The 19,930-nt window shown below is 43.0% G+C and overlaps 1 protein-coding gene across 3 annotated transcripts in view; it reads right to left on the bottom strand.

Annotated features, from left to right (window-relative positions):
• Window positions 1–19,726, bottom strand: part of CEP72 (centrosomal protein 72) — a 49,603-nt gene extending 29,877 nt beyond the window's left edge. For 2 of the 3 annotated variants that reach the window (XM_014602802.3, XM_019485502.2), the window contains exons 1-8: window positions 19,606–19,726; window positions 16,203–16,330; window positions 13,001–13,193; window positions 10,420–10,534; window positions 9,753–9,931; window positions 8,181–8,293; window positions 3,055–3,106; window positions 2,152–2,361 (exon numbers count right to left, since the gene is read on the bottom strand). In XM_014602802.3, coding sequence (XP_014458288.2) covers window positions 2,152–2,361; window positions 3,055–3,106; window positions 8,181–8,293; window positions 9,753–9,931; window positions 10,420–10,534; window positions 13,001–13,193; window positions 16,203–16,330; window positions 19,606–19,666 — 1,051 coding nt within the window. In that variant the 5' untranslated portion in view covers window positions 19,667–19,726. The remainder of the gene's footprint in view (window positions 1–2,151; window positions 2,362–3,054; window positions 3,107–8,180; window positions 8,294–9,752; window positions 9,932–10,419; window positions 10,535–13,000; window positions 13,194–16,202; window positions 16,331–19,605) is intronic. The other variant, XM_014602810.3, reaches the window with a different exon arrangement.
• Window positions 19,727–19,930: the final 204 nt, after the last annotated feature.

Below are 19,930 nucleotides of genomic sequence, written 5' to 3'. Positions count from 1 at the left end.
CATTTTAAAGTACAGACTTTCATGTATACACAGTATTTTTCAGAATCAATGGAGACTGAACTTAAGTTAACCAGATAGGCCATGGCTAGATGAGTGTAGCCGTGCAGTATGTGGTGCTACAGACACGTGTGCAGTGCCACATACCACATTCAGCTGTTCTCCACACTGCAAAGGAGCAGCAAGGGTTTGCTGGGGGTTTTTTGACCCCTGGATACCCAGGGGTCAAAAAACCCTGTGCCAACAAAAAAAAGGGTGAAGTGATGGACACAGGGGCAGCACATGCTATTTGGCAACTGAGGGGAGAATTAATTTTATGAAGTACAATCCTTGTTAAATGGTGAATCTATATAGCACTAACTGGAAAAATCCACTAGATGGCGCCATAGCCATGGACCACACAGACTAAAATTCCTCCAGAAAGTGCTGATGCTGCACAGACCATCTACACTACATTTGAGACTACGTCTGTACTGAAAAGTTTTTATACTAAGATTGTTGTCTTGGTGAAAAGCCTAGGGGAGACAGAGCACAACTTAGAGCTTATCTCAGTGTAACTAGTCAAAATCTACATTGTACTTGCCCACAGGCTGCTTCTATGGTGAAATCTCCTTTTGCTTTGTTTAAGGGGTGTTAAACTTACATCTATCCGCTGAGCTAAAGGGCTCACAGAGGGGCCAGTAAGGCCTGCTGCTGAAATCCATAGTATGAAGCCCCACTGGCAATGTGTGTCAATGGTGGGGGCTAAATATGACTACGTTAACCCCCACAGCTGCTGCTTGCCTCACTACCACATCCAGCTTGCAAGGACCTCATGGTCTAAATCCAGCCTTGGGGACAGGATGAATTTGACACCCCTTGTCTATCTCAGTGCTGTTTCCAGAAAAGAGACTCTCATTGTTAATATCCCAGGTCTCCAACTTATCAAAAACCCTTTGAATTTTAATTGTACCTGTCAAAATGCAGGCTACCCCTCCTGTTTTTAAATCACCTGCAAATTTGATCAGTAAACTTTCTCCTTGCATCTAAGTAGGAGAGTTCTGAACCCTTCACAGGACCCTGTGAACATGTTTGAGAATTCCTGCCATGCTAACTTTGATCCATTAACTAACTGACTTTACCTACAATTATTCAACCAATTGCCTATCTACTTGATGGCAATTTTATCTAGTCCACATTTCTCCATCTTATTTAGCGGACAGGCATAAGAGGCTGTGCCAAAAACATCTATAATAAAGTGTATATATATTTGTTCACCTCATTCTCTTCCTCAACTGCACTCCTTACCTTTCAGGAAGGAAATCAATCTGGTTTGGTTTGACTTGTTTTTAATAAATCCATGTTGTATGCTTGTGGTCATCCCTACTCTTTCTAAATATTTGTAAACTTATTGTTTTGTAATGATGTCTTGTGCGTTCCCAAGTGTTGAAGTTAGGTTGACTGATCTGTGATTCCAGGGGTCCATCTTTTTTCCCTTTTTAAAAAGGACACTTCCCTTCTTTCATCCTCTGGGACCTTACCTGTCATCCATGCATTCATGAATATTACTGCCAGTGGCAGAGATTGTTTCTGCCTGTTCCAATATCCAATACAGCCCCTAGTCTAAGATGGAGGGCTCTAAAAAAGTAGTTTAACTTATGGTAGCTGCTGCATGACTACCTATGAGTTGTCCTGTAGCCCAGAACAGCTGAATGAAAAGTCATGGTTCTTCCCCCTCCTGCCCTGTGCTGCAAGGTTGGGAGAGATCATGGGGCCACAAACACTAGTCCCGTGCTGTTTCTGTGCAAGGGAGCCTTGTAGTTCCAATTATGAGCTCTGCATGCCATTAGGCAAAGGTACAGGGGGAAGATGCAATGGTCCATCAACCACTTGGTCAATAAAAATGCGCACAAGATGCATATTTAAGTTGATTTTTAAGAGTTCACAGACTGAGTCAGAGTAATTGTATGTGACTTTGAAGAAAACTGTGAAATTCACTGCATTCTTTAGTTTGATTTTCATTTTACTAAAGATTAAAAGTCCTTATAGAACAACAACAAAAGTAGTAGTAGAACTGCTATAGCAATATACATACTGCTATAACCAGACATTTCCATATAAATATGCATACAAGTTTTGCACTGTTGAGGTTAACTGAACAAGAATGGTGGTTACCTGGATGGGGCGTGAAGTTAGCACAGGCTCTGATTTTCCTGTAAGCTTCAGCCTCATCCAGAAATTTCAGATTAGGGTCTCCCTTGGGAGGATCTTGAGTCTTGTTTTCTGAAAACGTTACTTTGCTATTTTTCCTTTTCTCAAAGCCCTGCTTAATGATATTTTGTTCAACTGCTGGAGTTGGTGAACAGTAAGGTAAACTTCTATACTCTAGCACAAAAAGAGATGTTTTAGAAACTTATTTTATTTCCTTAAATTACAACGTAGGAAGCAATGTGTGTGTGTGTGTGTGTGTGTGTGTGCGCGTGTATGCATCCTGAAAGATGTAAGAAAAAAAATCATTGCTAAAGGGTCACCAAAGCAATTTTCATTTAAAAAGTGTAGTAAATTTAATATCTGGTGGTGGAAGAAAGAGGATGAGCTAAAATTAATGAAAATTGTTAGTGCTTATTCAAGAAACAGGGTGTTTATTGCTTCTCTAGCTTTTCCATGCTTTTGAAAGGCAAGGGATGCTGAATCATTGCATAAGTTATGGACATGAAATGTTTTCAAATTACAGAACTAACAATGAGTAACTTAATTTTTTGTGATAAGTGTCAATTACTAGCATGAAATCAATAAATCAAAAGCTAGAATCAATTATTTTATCTTAATGCTGGGTAAAACCCTTACCCTTGATTTGTCAATAAGCTTACTGTACAGTAAAATTAATAGTATTACACAAGTAGTCCTTTTAAATTTGACTAGCCTATTATTGACAAATGAGGTTACAAACTACTTAACCTTTGTGTGGTTAGGGCACAGAAAATTGTTTTGTTGAAAACTGCACAGAAAATTGTTTGTATAATTTAAACATATACAACAAACATAAAGCACAAAGTGAACACAAAACATAATTGTTACCTTCATCAGCATCCTGAACTTTTGACATCTTTCTGTTCTCGGAACTAACACCCTAGAGTTAAACATATTCATGCATAGTAAGTAGAAAGCATATAGTCATCAAAAATTGTACAAGAAATGTGATGGGTATGTGTTGAAACAGGGTTTACAAGATTTGTTTTCCTTCATTAAATCAAATTAAATTGTTCTGTTTCAGCACCTGCTAATGCTAAGTTTGCAGGGCTCAAGAGTTTCTAGATAAAGTAAAAGTCACTGAAAGGAGAGCTGGTTGACTTTTCCTACAGAAAACAAAAAAAGCTTAACCTTTGAAAATAATTTCTTATTTATCATAAGCATCCAATATAGATTTCTCTATCTTTTCTGCTGTTTGAGTAATATCCATAGGATTGAGGATTCAGGACAGTTTGGTAATGATGATACCTATTGAAAAATATTCTGCTTTTAAGTGTCAAGATATTTGTATTTTTGAATTCTACCCATGTTCTGTTAGTAGTTTAAGATCCAGAGCAGTTTTTAAGATAAATTTATTTTCAAAAGTTTCTAGCCCACTTTCAAAGCAAACTCTATCACCATTTGGATCCCAAATACCAAAGACTTAAAGCTTCTGTACTTGGGGAGCTGACTGCACAGTAACCTAGGAAGTGAATTTACAGTGCACTAAATACTTTGTACTAATTCCCTGTGCAGGCACTCCTACTGAGTGCTTAATGGGTGTTTAACGCAAAGCAATAAACTCAAGGACATATTGTGCTGGAGTTTATTGTTCCCGGGTGCTGCATTTATATGTGCACTTGGGACTGCAGCACACTGAGCCGGGCTGGAGCAGCTCTGGCTGGCAGAGGGCCTGGGGGACAGCCTGCCAGCCTGGGACTGCTCTGACCTGGCTCAATGTGCTGCGGCAGGGCTGGCTGGGACATGAGGGTGCTTCACTGTGGGGGCTAGCTGGCAAGCAGCCCCCACACTGAAGCACCCTTGTGCCCCAGCCAGCCCTGTCAGCATGTATGCTGCTGTAGAGTAAAAAATGTCCCTTCAGGATACTACTTGTATTTAAAAGTACTAACCTATGGCGGTGTTTATTAGTTTATTGCGACCTAATAGGGACAAAAATGTAAACACAAAAGCTTTACTGCGGGGCTAACTAGTCAGCTCTGAAGTAAACGTCTCATATAGTTGTGCTCAGTGAAAAGCGGTATACTGCACTTTCACATTCAAGATGTGTATAACATAGTTGGAGATGCTTACTGCACAAGTCATGTCTCCATGCAGCCCAGCAAAATGGCAGGTCTTTAACTTCCTGGCCTTAACTGTACATCATACTAAAAAAAGACATGGAAATCTATTTGACATATTGTACTTGGAAACATTTACTGTATTTATCTGAATCCAAGACAACTTTAAATTTAAGACGGTGCCCCAAAAGACTCTATATGTGGAAAATTTATAAATCTGTTATAATTTTCAGGTATAAAATCGAATTATTGGAGGGTAGTCTAAAATTTGTCCCCCCACAGCTATAGTGAGGAAAGCAGCAGCAGGGGGTCACAAGGCTGAGGAATCCAGGTAACTCCTTGCCCTCTGCCCCCCCACTTATTCCTCCTGCAGCTTACCTGCACCCCCAACCCCTGAGCCCCACAGCCTCTGCCCTAGCACCTTCCCCCCACAGCCCCTGCCCCTCTCTTCCCCACTGTCCCCTTCCCCACCTGTGCCCCATAGCCTCTGCTCCCTTCCCCTCTACTCCCTACAAGCTGTGTTCCTTTTCCCCTCTCCTACCATCAGACACAACTCCAGCTCTATTTCCTTCTGGGGCACAAAGTATATGGAGGTGCAGGCTGGAGCTGTACCAGTGCTGATTGGGCAGGCAGGAGACAGAGCCTTTAAGTGCTTTTTGCCTGGAAGGGACTGAGCCAGAGCCACACCTGACACTGAGGGAGGGAAGGGGGGAGACGCTGTGTGGGACAGGCAGCGGGGGGCAGCAGGGAGCTCCTGGGGCTTTGACTCCAGCTCCAACCAAGACTCAGGCCTGGAGTCAGAGCCATAGCAAACACCTTCCTCCTCCTCTGCCTTGTACTCGAATCCAAGATAAGATTTTTTCTCCATGCTCAATGGGGAAAAGATACCTCATCTTGGATTCAAGTAATATGGTACTTGTTGGAAGTAGTTGGTTGGCACCCCCACCTACATTTTTTCACTCCCCCTCCACTTCATGAGAGATGAAAAGAGAGCTTTTAAAATGATACAGACAACAGCCAGTTCTACAGGCAGAGAAGGGTACTCATCTTACATGTCACTTTTTACTAAATATTTCACTGTTCCAATGCAGTGAAATGTTCTGAATATTTATTTGTTGACCCTAAAATGATGCAAAATTTCAGGGGGTTACTGAAAAAATAATTCCACTTTCATAGGCTCTGGTTTCTTCTCTGAGGTGTTCAAGGTAGGGGGCTAATCTTTCACGGTGCTAGTGCAGAGAATGTGTTCTGAATGAGGGCTCTCTCTCTCTGGTCATCTGCAGTCCTTGTACACACTTTGCTTGGGGCAACTGATTGATGGGAACCTTGGGAAGTGGCATAAATATTCTTTTACCCGTCTCTCTGCCTATTTATAAAATTGTGTCACTTATTTTAAGGAAGCTGCAGAGGAGCTAGGGGAACCAGGAAAACTTTGGGTTTGGCTGTTACTTTCTCATACATATTTAATGTGTGTATATATAATGTATTAAATATTGATGCCTTGTATGAGAAAAATCCCAGTTTGGATGACTTCCATTTGGCTTGATAATCAGCCTCACAGGACTGCACTTGTTTCTTTAGTACAGGTTGTTGATTATTTTTGCCTAATAACAGGAGAAGCAGACATGCTGGGATTTCAGCAAGTGACTATCATCTCAGAAACAACATGTTTTATGGCACAGCACATCTGTAACCGTTGGCTCTTTTCTGGTTCTCTTTATTTCCTCCATTCACTTGCTCCGTTTTTCAGTACAATAAATCTTTGATTCTTTGAGCAGGTGGTGTCAGTGACCTGCTATAACCATTTTTAAATTATTTAGAGAGAAGGTTCAGGCTGGACATCAGGAGACATTACTTTACACTTAGGGCTGCCAGGCTCTGGAATGGGCTCCCAAGTGAGGTGGTACTCTCTCCTACCTTGGGGGTCTTCAAGAGGAGGCTGGACAGATATTTGGCTGGGGTGATATGACCCCAGCACCTGTTCCTGCCTGGGGCACGGGGTCGGACCTGATGAACTGTTTAGGTCCCTTCCGACCCTAAGTACTATGGTACTATGATTTAGGTACATTCATATCTTACTTTTTTCTCCAACTTCACTTTTGAGAATTAGTATGAGTCTCTTACTGTCTTTAAGTACAATTTTCCCCCTATAATTCCAGGACTGTCCCTCCTAACCTTCACTGCTTTAAATAATAACTACCTCACAAAAAAAACTTAGATGTGACTTTGAGGTTAAGAAACTTGGGTATTTCTAACCTGAAAAATGAAGGCCTGACTGCAGTATGGATGGGCTTTAATCTAAAGCCTATATCAGCCACTGGAGTACATAAACTTTTGGGGGGCTTGAGCTACTTACTCAGATTACTGGCCCACACTCCATAGCTCTACTGAAACTGGAATCTCTGCTAGCCAAATTAATGCTAGGAAGGGAAAACCTCTCTGTGTTACAAACACGCATTAATTTTGCTGGAGATATAAAAAACCTGGTTTCTGTCAGCCCATGAAAGGGCCACAGAGAGCCCTCTGAAAACACCCAGCCTCCAGACCTGTCTCATTTAAATCTGATATCGGTCATCTTAGGGATACTGCTTGTTTAAAAAATGTAAGGCAAAAACAAAAGGTTGTGGTATTCAATGATCCAAATAATAATGGGTTTTGGCAATACTCAGCACCTTGAATAGTACACAGTTGCTACCACTAGCAACTGGCAGTCAGTAATGTCTCTAGAAGTACAGAAGTAATATGGTCCTTGTGCTGAACCTGGAATATAGCCTGCACTAGTCTCTTTCCCCACGCAGTAATATGTATTTAGAAGAAATGGCTATGCTAAAGTTGAAGTGCTTTTGGTTTAAAAGGAACAGTTATTCTCCATGAACGGAAGCTAGGCTTTAGAACTTGCTCTCCCCTTGACCCAGAAGAGTGTGGAGCTGTTGACCTTTAAGCTTACTAGAAAGAAGCCTAAGTGGGAACATTAGATCTGTTTGTATTGATTTTATTTTTTAAGAGTTGTCAAAGGCACTAATGATAAGAAATTTTTAAATGATTATAGGAGCTGTGGCTCCAAGCATTAATAATTATACTGCCTGCATTTTGGCAGCTATCAGTTGAGTGCTAACTTGGCATCAAAACCAACCTGCACACTGATAATTGAATGAATTAATGGTTTATTGCTTTGGTTTTTCATTTGCATCCACCCAGTACTGCCAAAGATTTTTTTTATCTGTCAAGCACTGAACCAGCCAAGCAGTAAAAGCAGAGCTCCATTCTGCACTTTGTTTTACTCTCTCTAAAATTAACTGGTCCAGAATGCAAAGTGAGTGTCAAAATTTCCAATTTTGCTACCACTGACGCAGCTCTATGGGTGGCAGCATTATTAGGCATGTTAGATTAACTATCTCACCATGTACAGAGCAGGTCTTAATGAGATCACAATTAAAACAGTGGCAGCTACCAGAATTGAGTCATCAGCACAAGAGTCACCAATCCTGTTTCTGCCAAGGGAGCTAAACTGAAGGTAGCAACAGGAATACATTTTGCTATCTGGTAAAGACAAGGACAAAGTAATAAGCAAAGAGAGATAACGGAGGTGAAGACAGGGGTAGACTGATAACATGGATCAAGATTCTTACACCAGTACAACATATCTTGCTTGGAACCTCACGTGGAACCTCAGAAGCACACCAGGTCACAATACAAGCCAATATTATCAACTGCACTAAGGCAAATATAGCAGGCAAGGACTAGCTTCAGACATTCAAAAGCATGTCCCTTATACCCAAAGGATACACACACACATAAGATTGCACCTAAGTATTTATGGTGTTTTTGCCTGAAACCTCTATAGTAGTATCTGTATGCCAGACAATACTGGAAGGCAATGCAACATGTTGTAGTAACCTTTTTTACGACAGGCATATTTGCTTGTTGTTGCTTCCATGTTTGTAGGCTGGTGGGTCTAATATCAGGCTTCTGATTTTTGATAAGGTCCTTATCATCAATTTCACGGATGCCTTAGGAAATAATAGATTTCATTAAAATGTTAGGATTTTTATAAAAATGTTACACTACAGTTTAACAGCATTGCAATATAATAGCTATACACATTGTTCTAAAATTTTATAGCAGTTTATCTTCACTCTCACTGCAGTCTGTACCTGACTGGCTTTTACATATTTCAGTGTTTTGAAGATATTTTATAAAAATACTGAAAAGATTCAATTCATGTAGTATTTCAAAAACACAATTACCAAAAACTTTTTTTCCCCATCTTTGACATGGAACTGTCTGTAGAGGTCAGCAGTGTGCAAGGAATTCCTTGACAGCACTTCAATTCATACAAGGAATTGGAGGAAAGGTAGTGAAAATGGAAAGAGAGGAAGGAGTCAGTATACAGTACACCTGGATTTTTTAAGTTCTACTAGTCTGAGAAATCAAACCTCCTGGTACTTCCACAGGGGTCACATCCACCATATTCACACTGAAAGAAAAATGCAAAGCCAGTAATAGCTACTTTGGACAGTAGCTATCCAACATATAGGAACAGCTCAAGTTGAAAGTGAAAGGGCCTGGAGTTCTTAGGATTCCAACAGGGATTTCTGGAAAAAGATATCATTTTCTCTCACATGTAGAATGCTCACACATAAAATATGCTCCTTGTTTTTTGGGGAGGCAGAATAAAGAGAAAAAAGATTTTTCCCTGCTGCACAGAACAGGGTCAGAGCCTAATCTTCAGCTGACTTACCCTCTTTTTCCTGCTTAACTAAAAGCTGTAACCCTAGCTGCTATTGAAGATTGGTTTCCATGGGTGGATCTATGATCTTTGAAAAGAGCTAAGTTTTTAGGGCTGTGAAATAGGAGATGAGACAGGGAACAGCTAGCAGATAGCAACATTTCCCTAAGAAGGGCTAACTTGGTTAGTGGAACAGCAAGACTATTAAAAAGGAGAGACAATTGTTAACAGCTGTGGAGTGAAGAACAATAAACCATGCATCTTTTCTGGGCAGAAAATCAGCTTTCCTGCTTAAGACAGGCACCCCAATTTTGGGGGGCTGATTTTTTGGGAACAGGTATGTGTGGTATGGGAGTAAACAAAATTAATATTCCATGAAGAAAAAATATTACAAAGGGCCTTTACAAAGTATTTAGTCTGTGATTTTTAGACTGAGTATTCTGCAAATTTTCTACTGGAGATGTGTCAGGAGACAGCACAAGTTTTATTAATTTTTAAAGTAGTCTTCATTCAAATGTGGAATACCAAAAGCATGCCAATCTGGTTTAGAAATGTGTGTTGCTTCCATGTAAGCAAAGTAGGTGGAGTGTATTAAATTCTAATCCGATGTATTTTGAAAATATTGGAAAAGACATACAGAAGTTAGGGCCTTTAAATATTGAAAAACATCCTGTTCAACTACTCAGTAAATATGAAAATTTTTATGGGGGAGGAGGAACTGCAAAAGTAAATCAACATACTTTGTAATGTGTGAAATTCAACTTCAGGGTCCTTCTTAGCAGATCCTGTTATTCCAGGAGGTTTACTCAAGTCCCATTCACACTTTGCAATTAAGTTTAGTACCGCTTCATCTTCTTCATCCAGCACTGAACACTTTTTTGACATGGAATTAATGTACTGTACCCTTGCTGGGCCAGGTCTGTTAAAGAAAAAGATGCTGTCAAACTTCTTCACTTTACTTTGGTGCTTTGGCATTTAGCACTACTTCTTATTATGTAATGGACCAGTCAAGTTTCTTTACTAGGTTAAAAAAAACCCTCATACAAGGTACTGGATTATAGGAAACACCTTCTTGTGAGTCACGTACTAGACTGGAACTCAGGAGACCAAGTTTCAATTCCTAGTTCTACCCAAGATTTCCTATATAAGCTTAGGCAAATTGGTTGATCGCTTTGCCCCAGCTTTCTATCTACAAAATGAGGATTATGCTACTTTGCTATTACTTTTTGCCAGAATTCTCTTTCAGAACCCACCTTCAATTCCACTAACCCATACTATAATAGTAGTTTTTACTGAAGGAAGAAAGTGCATTAAAGCAAGAGTCGGGTACCTATGACCCACAGACCAGATTTGCCCTGGGTTGTTGCCTGGTTCTAGATCCAAATCCTTATGTTCATTTGTTCATACCTTTCCATTTCATTTCCTCTTGCTGCCGGTGAAGAATTTTTTAGCTCAAATGCATGATCTGTAGCAAAATGCAACAATGATGCTTTTCGTTCGCTGTCTCTCACTGGCCGGTCATCTAGAAAAATAATCCCCACAAAACAGAATCTGTTTCACTAATGTTCTCATTAGGGCATATAACTGAAGGAATTGGAACAGCTCTGCAGAACTTCTAAAGTATTAAGTTAAAAACCAGCTTTAAGTGATGCACAGAAAAGGCAGGAATTTTACTGTATCAGAATTAAGGATTAAGGTAAACAAAGACAAAGGTTAAATTCTTATTTTTGTGAATACCAACACTAGCAAAAACAAGTGCCTGAATTTAGACTAATATTTTTAGAACATAACTGTCCAATTGGTGGTCCATGGGCTGTGTGTTGCCTGAGGGGGATTAAGTTGCAGTCCCTGGGCCCAACTGCCACTTTCCCATTTGATCCAGCTGCAACAGTGGCCAGAGTCTCCAGGCTGCCCCTTCCTCCTCTGGCTTCTGCTTCCTGCCTGCACCTCAGAAATTGAGGCACAGTGCAGAGTGGTTTGGCACACTGAAGGTAAACCTGGGGGTGTGGGGCAGTAGTAAATAGAAGAGGTGGGTGTAGTGCCAACTATGGGGGCATCTGCCAAGGCTCACAGTACTAGTCAGGCTTACCCATGAGGGAGCATAGTGCAGTAGTCAGAGGGGCATCCACATGGGTGCACACTGCAGCAGTGGGGGGCATTTGTGGTGTAGTGGTGGCTTAGAAGTGAGGCCTACCATGGTATAGTAATGAGGCCTACCAGGCATTTGGTTGCTGGTGGCTTAGAAATTAGACAACCCTTTTCTTGGATGATACTGCACCACCATCGTTGTAGGGTGGGGAAAATATATTTTGGTGTCTTTTTTTATTTAATTTGGACTGAAGAGGGAAGTACTATTTCTAGATTTTTGGGAAACATTTACCTTCAACCGAATCCTACTACAACAGAATAGCATGATTCTCTTAGTCCTGATAGTAATTTTTGGAAGGCTATAGAGAGCAGCAGGTCAGCAATTGTTGATTTACCTGGGCAGGTCTTTGTTTTTTGGACCTACCCAGGATACAAGGCAGCCAGGAAATGACGCTTGGGAATAGCCAAGTCTGGAAAAAAGGTTTTCCGCTGTGGTTTACATCATGGAAATTTGGAATTACCTCTTTGTTAATAAAATCAGAGCCCAAGAAAAGTGACTTATTGGTAAAATCCCACTGCCATTAAATTCAAGGGCAAAAATTCTACAGACTCCAGAGGGGCCAGGATTTCTCCCTTGAGCTTTAAAATGTACTTTATACTTGAAAGCAGATGATGATTTTACTCTCACAGACATAAAAGAGTAAATTGCCTGCTATGAAAATCTGCTTTGAAGTCTGCTCAGAAAGGAAAACTGCATCTATAAAACTAATGCATGGATAAAATTTGGGTAATTAACTAGTCAACAAATAAAAGGGACACCTAGCAGCAATAAAAGGGAGGGACAGACTAGCATCTACTTTTTTTCTTCTTCCAAGAAACCTTTTGTTAGAGTAATTTAGTTGGACATCCTCAGTGTTCCCCTTCTTAGGATCCTCATATCTTTACTTTGGTGAAAACAGTGTATTGGTAGAATAAGACAGGCAAACTTCTGTTGAAAATAGTTCATTGTTCTTAATTTAGCAAGGGGAAAAGAATCATTGCAATTTTTTTTAAGTAGTTAGCTCTGTGAGCCTATCCAACAATTATACACAAAAGAGGAACTGGCACAGTTTCCTAAATAGGGCAGGACATGTATTTCTTCCCTAAGTACCCACTAGTCACACCGGTTCAGCTGTTGGCACAGGCTTGTTATCAAGAAGCTTGAAATCCAAATAAATGCAAGAAGAAAGGAAATGATTAAGATTTCGTATCGAAGCATTTACGTATACACTTAATTTGTAAGCTAGTTCTGTGCATATCTGTGCATCTAATAAATCAAAGTATAGATTCATAAAAATGCAAGTGTAAATACAGAACAAAACATTTCAGCGTGTTTACTCAGAACTCTTGCTGAAAACATCTTTACTCGGAGAAAGCATTTGGCACTTTCAACACACGGATAATAAAATAGGGAGGCAGTCTCTATAGCCCTTAGACTTGGCCTTGTTCTACTACCACTATAGTCAATAGTAAGAACTCCATTGACTCCAGTTGGATTACTGTTATGCCAATACAGAGCATATCTCAAAATCACACTAAAAGTCTGTAAAACTATTTGATACTCATAGGTCATTTATAATTTGATTTTTGAATGATCTGTTATTATTAAATAACATCCCATACATCTATGATAATGGACTTTTAAGCACGTTGTCTTCACATTTCCCATTACCTTTTGTGTGCCTGCAACAGCTAGCGTACCTGTTGATCATTGGCACTAGCTGTGAAATGCTTCCTAGTACGCACTTTGCCATTCACATATATATTTTTAAAACAAAAAGTTATTTTCATAGAAAATGTCTAACACTTGTATGTAAAAGCAAAATATTTTGAGTAATACGTTGTTCTGTTTTCTACATACCTAATCGCCTCAAGTTAGGCAGCATGTGCACAACAAAAAGACGATAATCCGATTCATTTTTAACAACAGGGTTCAATCGAAGGTCCACTTCCTTGAGTGTAGTTAAGCTATGAAGTCGGAATACTTCTGAAAGTGATGTGATTTGATTGTAGTAGAGATTAAGCTTTTCTAAAAATGTTAGGTATTGAATCCCCTGTTAACAGATACAAAATAGAAACCAAATAAGGTTGCACTTTGTTTTCATGGTGAAATGCCTGTGGTCCCTGTGGGAAATCCAAACCAGGTGGCCCAAGGCTGAAAGCTGTTACCACTTGACTCAGTAGCTATTCAGTGGTTTCTCTAAAATGACTTGCTGGTCTCAATCCAAGATCCAGTGCACATATTCACAATTTTAAAAGACTTCCCAAACACATGCAAATTATAAGTGATATTATCAATTTTTCCTTTGAACTCTACCAGACACTTAAATGATTTTCCTGCAGAAAAGGGTTGTATCTCAGAGACAGGAAAATATGGGGAATGACTGAACTGTTACTGTTCATGCCATACAATCTTCATAAAGACAGAATCCTTCCATCTTCTGGGGACATCTTTAAACATCTTTAAGTTAAAATATTTGTTAAACAAAATGAACTAGTTTAAAAGTGGTAAGATTTAAATATGAATTAAGGATATCTTACTATTAATGTATATCAAGTTGAGCTATACAAGGTATCAAGAAGAGAGATGGGCTGTAACAAACTCTTCTTCCTCCCCACTCCCCCCACCTTCAGTCTCCATTATAGGGAAGAAAGGAAAGGGCCCTTTAAGAGAGATAAGATAGGCTGGGAGGTCCCTCCTATTAGAGAGAGATAAAGGGAAGGGTCTTAGCAATGAGGAGCAGAAGTGCCTTGACAGAGGAAGAAGATAGTCTGCCAAAAAAGGACTAGCTCAGAGTCCTGACTAAGTTTGGGAAAAACTCATTGGCTGTGTCCACATGAGCATGCACGTATGTATGTGTGTGTGTGTTGCGGTGTCTCAGTGGAGGTTGCGGCACCACAGAAGGCACCCTGCACATGAGAAAATGTTCCCTGTGCTGCATATTTGCAGTGAGGACTCTAAATCTGAAAGGGGGAATTCTGGTATCAAAAACCAAAAAATGCACCGGAAAAAAGCAGCACGAGGCACACTTTTGGAGCATGCTGAGAAGCAACTGGAGGCTGGGTCCCCCAAGGAGATGCTCTGGCAGCTGGCACAGAACCAGCCTGGTCTGGTGTAAAGGCATACGCCAGCAGACCAGGCTAGGCCAGCTCCATGCTGCCACGTGCAGCTTCTGGGACTCAGTCAGGGCCGCGCACCACTGGGGAACTCTGCCAGCCGCAGGCCATGAGCACTCCAAGGGCCCGCTGCCTGCTGCTGCCGCAAACCATGCCCTGCTTTTATTTTTTCTGGCAAGCTGAGGCAGCATGCCGGAGCAGCAGGGGAACACAGCAGCTGTAGAGATGCTCTGGCTGTCTGCCAGAGCATTTCCTTGGAGGACCCAGCCTCCATTTGTTTCCGTACATGCTTTGAGAGTGTGCCCTGCACCACATTTTTCAGTGCATTTTTTCTGGATACCAGAATTCCCCGCTATCAAATTTTGAATCCACGCTACAAATATGCAGTGTATCGAATTTTGTGTATGTGATGGGCCGGGGGTGGCAGCAGGAGTGAGAGAGAGATGCAGGGAGGGAAGAACGGAGGTGGTACTCCAGGTAGAAGTGGCTGCCAGAGCTGGGCTTGGAGCTCCCCTGTCTCCCTAGAGCAGCCTACACAGAGGGAGAGTGGCCTGGAAGGGAAGGGGCTTGCCCAGGCCAGTCCTTGAGCCCCAGTCAAGAGCTTCCCAGGAAGGGCATGGGGATCACTGGGGTCTGGGCACAGGCACAGGAAGAAGAATAGCAAGGGCTGGCACTGCTCAGAGCTACACAGCATTGGGTGGAACAGCTGCAGCTGAACTCATGTTCGGATGCAGGGAGTGAGCTGCCGCAAGGAGGGAGCAAATGGGGATTGGGAGTGAAGAGTACTGGCAGGGCTGTGGGTCAAGAGTGAGGGGCAAGGGCATGGGCAGGGCACTGGCATATCAATGCTGCTCAGCACCACAAAGCAGCTGTGGGGACAAATGCAGCTAAACGTGCATTGTGGTGAGCAAAGAGGGCAAGAGGAGCACTGATTTCCTATGATAAAAAAACCAAAAGCAAAAGCCAAAATATATAGGTATTTAGAATTTATTTTATTATAACGATTGACGCAGTAGTAGGCCTTCAAACTGTGTTAAACTTGTAAATATATCAATAAAACATTGTGCTCAACTGATACCTGTATGTATAGTGGCATTTCATTTTAATCATGGAAAAACACGGACTTTGGGTTTTTTAATAAGAGAATTTGGGGATTCTTTTTAAATTGGAGAATTTGCAATTTTTTTTAACAGAAAAAACTAGGATCCCTGCTGGTAAGGTAACTGGGAGGACCCAGGCAGAGAAGCCTGCCCAGGGCCAGCACTGGGGACCCAGATGGAGGGCAGACAACATGGCTGACTTCCTTGCCCTTTGGAGCCAGGAGGACATGGCCTGACAGTTCAAAGTGGGCCACCACAATGAGAACATCTTCCAGGTGATAGCTGCCCAAATGGCAGAGTGGGGGCACCAAAAGACATGGCAGCAATGCCACACAAAGGCCAACTGTGCAGCCACAGCCCGCTGGCAGCTGGCCCAGAGGTGCAGGCGACTCTGCTGTAGTGTCCATACCACAGCCCAGGTGGCCGTGTGATCCTCACCCGGGTCTGGCAGGCACACAGCCATGTCACAGGTGGCATCAGACCCCGCTGCCAGACTGCTGCAGTGCGTAGAGGGAGCAGGGGTCACTCTAGGTTAGGGCTGCTGCAGTAGTCCAGCTGGCAGAGGGGACTAGTGTCCCCAGATGTCAACTGGCTGGGCCTCAGAAACTCCTGAGGGCATGTTGCCCTGAGCTGCTCACCAGGTCAGCTTTTTATACTGCTGTGGCCAGCACCTCCCCCTGGCCGAAGATCTGGAAGGAGCTGGGCAAGGTCAGTTTGCCCCAAGTGGCACAATTTGCCCCACACCAAAGTACACATTTAGGCACATGTGCTGAGGCACAAATCTTAAAACCTAAACTTATTGCACTCTGTCTTCCCTTCAGCTAATCATAAAAAAAAAATACTTACCTCCAAGCTAACCAATGCATTGCGAGAGAGGTCTAGGGATTTTAGGCGAGTAAAATTTTTCAGAGCATTTCCTAGATGGGCAATCTTTTCATGATAAGTTCCAGGGAGAGACAATGACCGGACATCAGCTAAAGTAAAAAAAGAAAAATGCTGAAACATGAATATATTTATCACTCTAAAAAAGAGAGAGGAAGATACAATTCCTTCTACTCATTTTAATATGAAATCAACCTGATATTACAGGGATATGCAATGCAAAATGTATCTGCTTAATCTTTCTGTGCTATTAATTGTAGGGGGTGGGTGTGGGGGGGGAAGGGGTGAGTGCGTGCACTGACAGAGAGAAAGCTTTGTTACTAACAGGCAGAGATGGATTTTTGTGGCTCTTTTAGGAATAGATTTTTTGCTTAAAGCATTTGGTGTTATACTGCTTGTAGCAACTATAAAAGGGAATAAGAGAAGCATCCCACACACACGTACTATTACCCACTCAGCACAAATCATGGGGAAAGCCCCACAGAAAACAACAATTTGTATTTTTCTATTCTCAAACTCTGTGCAATTTATAGAGGGCCAAAGATATAATACAAATTGTTTCCTGCACTTCAGTATCTCTATAATGATTTATTTACAGTGTACATTTTTTTTTCAACTAAGCAGACCTGTGACAGGTTATTAAGCCACTCAGAGCCCATATCCAGAAAGAGACCCGGGCCTGGTGATGGAAATTGACAAACCAGCACCCTCCTTCCCTATACAATAAACAGTGAGTCTGGCACTTAGGAATGTATAACATGCCAAGAAAGGGCAGGAGAACAGCTATTAGGAAATGGTGGAAGCAGGTGTGTCTGAAACCTGGCCCTCTCCCAAGATTAGGGGCCCCTGTGGGATTGGAATTCACAGCCAGATGCTGCTTCCTGTACTTGGGTGTCTAAGCCACCCCTTTTGGACATGGGCAACTTGCTTATTCTTCTTTTGAGACATGGTTGGAGGAAGAAGTGGTGCTGCCCACGTTTTATAATTAAAAGGATGACTAGTACTCCCCCAGGAAGTAGAACACCTGGGTTCAATTCCCTCCTCAGCCTGAGTGGATTCAAACCCACGCTAAGTGAGAGTAGTGTGTATGTAGTGAGGGACTCCTCCACCTCTCCTGCTGAAGTAAGGTCACAGTGTGGAAAGAACAAAGTTCGTAGGAGAAATGTAAGATTAATGAGGCCAGAGGAAAAGTAAGCAAGAGAGAGCTTGATTTTGTAGCCTAGAGCTGAAGGTAGACCTTAAGGGGATAGATTCTGTTTTTTGTTCCACAGCCATAAAATGTCCCTGAGTTTGAAAGAGATATTTCCATCCAGGTAACTTTGCATAATATTTCTTTCATTAATTGGCATACAGTCTGATTTACTTCTCCTAGTGAACAGCTGTGTTTCTCCTTTACCCTCTAGACCTCTTTTGTCCACTCTGATTTTGCAGTCTTTTGCTCACCTTGCAAAACCAACCATGATTATTCAAGGTGCAAGGACATGGAAGATCAGGCTAATTACGATATGAACCACTTGCAAATGTCAGATTATGTAAAGTTGTAAGGTACATGGGCATAAACTCATCGTATGGAAAACCACATTACAACAAATCAAAAAGGGATTGGGACCTACTGCATGTAACTGTTTTTGTGCCTGCTCTCACTTCATGGTAAGCAAAAGAGAAAATCTATGGTAGCTTACTCTGGCTCAACTACACCAATTAGCATTCACTTACTGTAAACTGGGATTGGATATGCAGACAATTATGCGGACTAGACGACACATGGAAAATCCCACCTACCATTTAATTTGTTTGTACATGTTTTCAGGGTAATTAATTTGATTTTTCTTGGATTTTGGATTAACACTAGACCAGGGGCAGGCAATTATTTCGGGCGGAGGGCCACTTACTGAGTTTTGACAAGCCATCGAGGGCTACATGACAGGCAGCCAGGGCCAGATAAATACAAATTTTCTAAATTTTTTAGTATCCCCACAGGCCAGATGGAATGGCCTTGTGGGCTGCATCTTGCCCACCCCTCCACTAGACTAAGTGAGAGCAGCTCTGACTCAAAGACTCTACTTCCGCTTGAAAACAAGATCTCTCCACTGTTTCTATAAAAGGTACAAAGCAATGATTTCTGGTTCTAAATCATGTGGAAAAGTCACCACAGTTAGCTGTGGGACAAGAAATGAGGGTAGACTAGCTCCTTAGGAAAAGTATGATAGAAAACCAAAAACCAGTTAACTGGGGTTTGCCTTGTCTAATGTCTATGCCAGGAGCCTGCTGTACATGCTCAGAAAAGCTAGAGCTCCAGGCATCATAAAATACCTGGCTGAGCAAAACCAGTCTGCTATCCAGTTTAGAATCAAAGATGTAAAGGTGGTCTAAAATCACCTGTCCCTTCAAACTGCAGCAAGGAAACTTGAGGTTAGATAATGGGGGAAAGTTTTTCACTAGAAGAGAAGCACAGACAACGTGTAGGGGAGGCATATGTCCCCCCTGAGATTGGCCGGCCAGAAGCCGCTGGTGCTTCTGGAGTTGGCACTCGGCCACTGGCGCCCCGCTAGTCAGGAGACGGCAGTCGCCCATGGAGGGTAGTAAAACACTGGAACAGGTTATCCAGACAAGTTGTACAATCTCCATCCTTGGAGGTTTTAAGATAAAGCTTTGGGTGAGATAATCAAGTTGGGGCTGGTCCTGCTTTGAGCAGGGGTCGGACTCTGTGACCACCAGAGGTCCCTTCCAGCCCTAGTTTTTTTATAATTCTTGCATTACGGTGAACTAGCCACCAGATCAGGCCGCTGTTGACTTAAAAGCCAATGTCCTGTTATGATGTTGAGCAGACAGCTGAGATGAAGTTAAGCGACCGTGTCAAACCATGTCAACGTGCGGTCACTGGTGGGGAATCACGCCTTGGAGGGTACCCCTCCCATGCAAGTGCGGTAGACCTCTCTCGGGCAACCCTTGTTAGCTGCAACCGTGAGGAGCCATGAGCAGCAAACACTGCTGGCTACACCCACGGGTGCCCTCGCTTCGGGTAACAGGGATGGAAGAGGCCGCAGGGGGGCGTCGCAGGCCGGGCCGGCCCCCTGCGCGAGGGGAGCGCTCCCCAGGGCAGGCAGAGGCCGCCTCTTCCCCAGCTTCGCAGCCGCTCTCTGCCGCCAGCCCGAGGCCGTTAGGGAGGCGGCTGTTGTCAATCACGGGCCCGCGCCGCTCTCATTGGCTCGCGGAGCCTGGCAGGCAAGGGCACCGCCGCCTGCTGCCGGGGTAACGGCTGTAACCGCCAGCCGGGGGCTGGGGAAGAGCAGGTCCCTTTCCGGCCATCGGCTCCCCATCCCCGTCCGGCCTGAGGACGCTGCACAGCTGCGGGGCGGCAGGTTACCGAGGTTCTGGTGCCGGAGATGAACTCTCTCCCGAACCGCTTCCTCAGTGAGCACCGCCATGGCTTTCAAACACTGCGCATGCGTCGTGTCCAGTTTACCCTGTCCGCCGACCCAACCGCTGATCCTGCCGGGGGCGGGGACTCAGCTGCGAGGGGGCGGGGCGGGCATGCGCATGCGCAGGGTGCTGCGGCTACAGTCCTGCGGCACTTGTGTTCGCAAGTGCTTGGCGAGGGGGGCGGGCAGACTTGGTCCTGGTTTGCTTGTCTGTTGCAAGCCCTGTTCCTGCGGACCGTGAAGTGCTGTGCGCGCTTCGTCCGCGTCTCG

Source organism: Alligator mississippiensis, chromosome 5 (assembly GCF_030867095.1).
Source record: "Alligator mississippiensis isolate rAllMis1 chromosome 5, rAllMis1, whole genome shotgun sequence".
Classification (NCBI taxonomy): Eukaryota; Metazoa; Chordata; order Crocodylia; family Alligatoridae; genus Alligator; species Alligator mississippiensis.
This window is presented reverse-complemented; position numbering and strand designations above follow the sequence as displayed.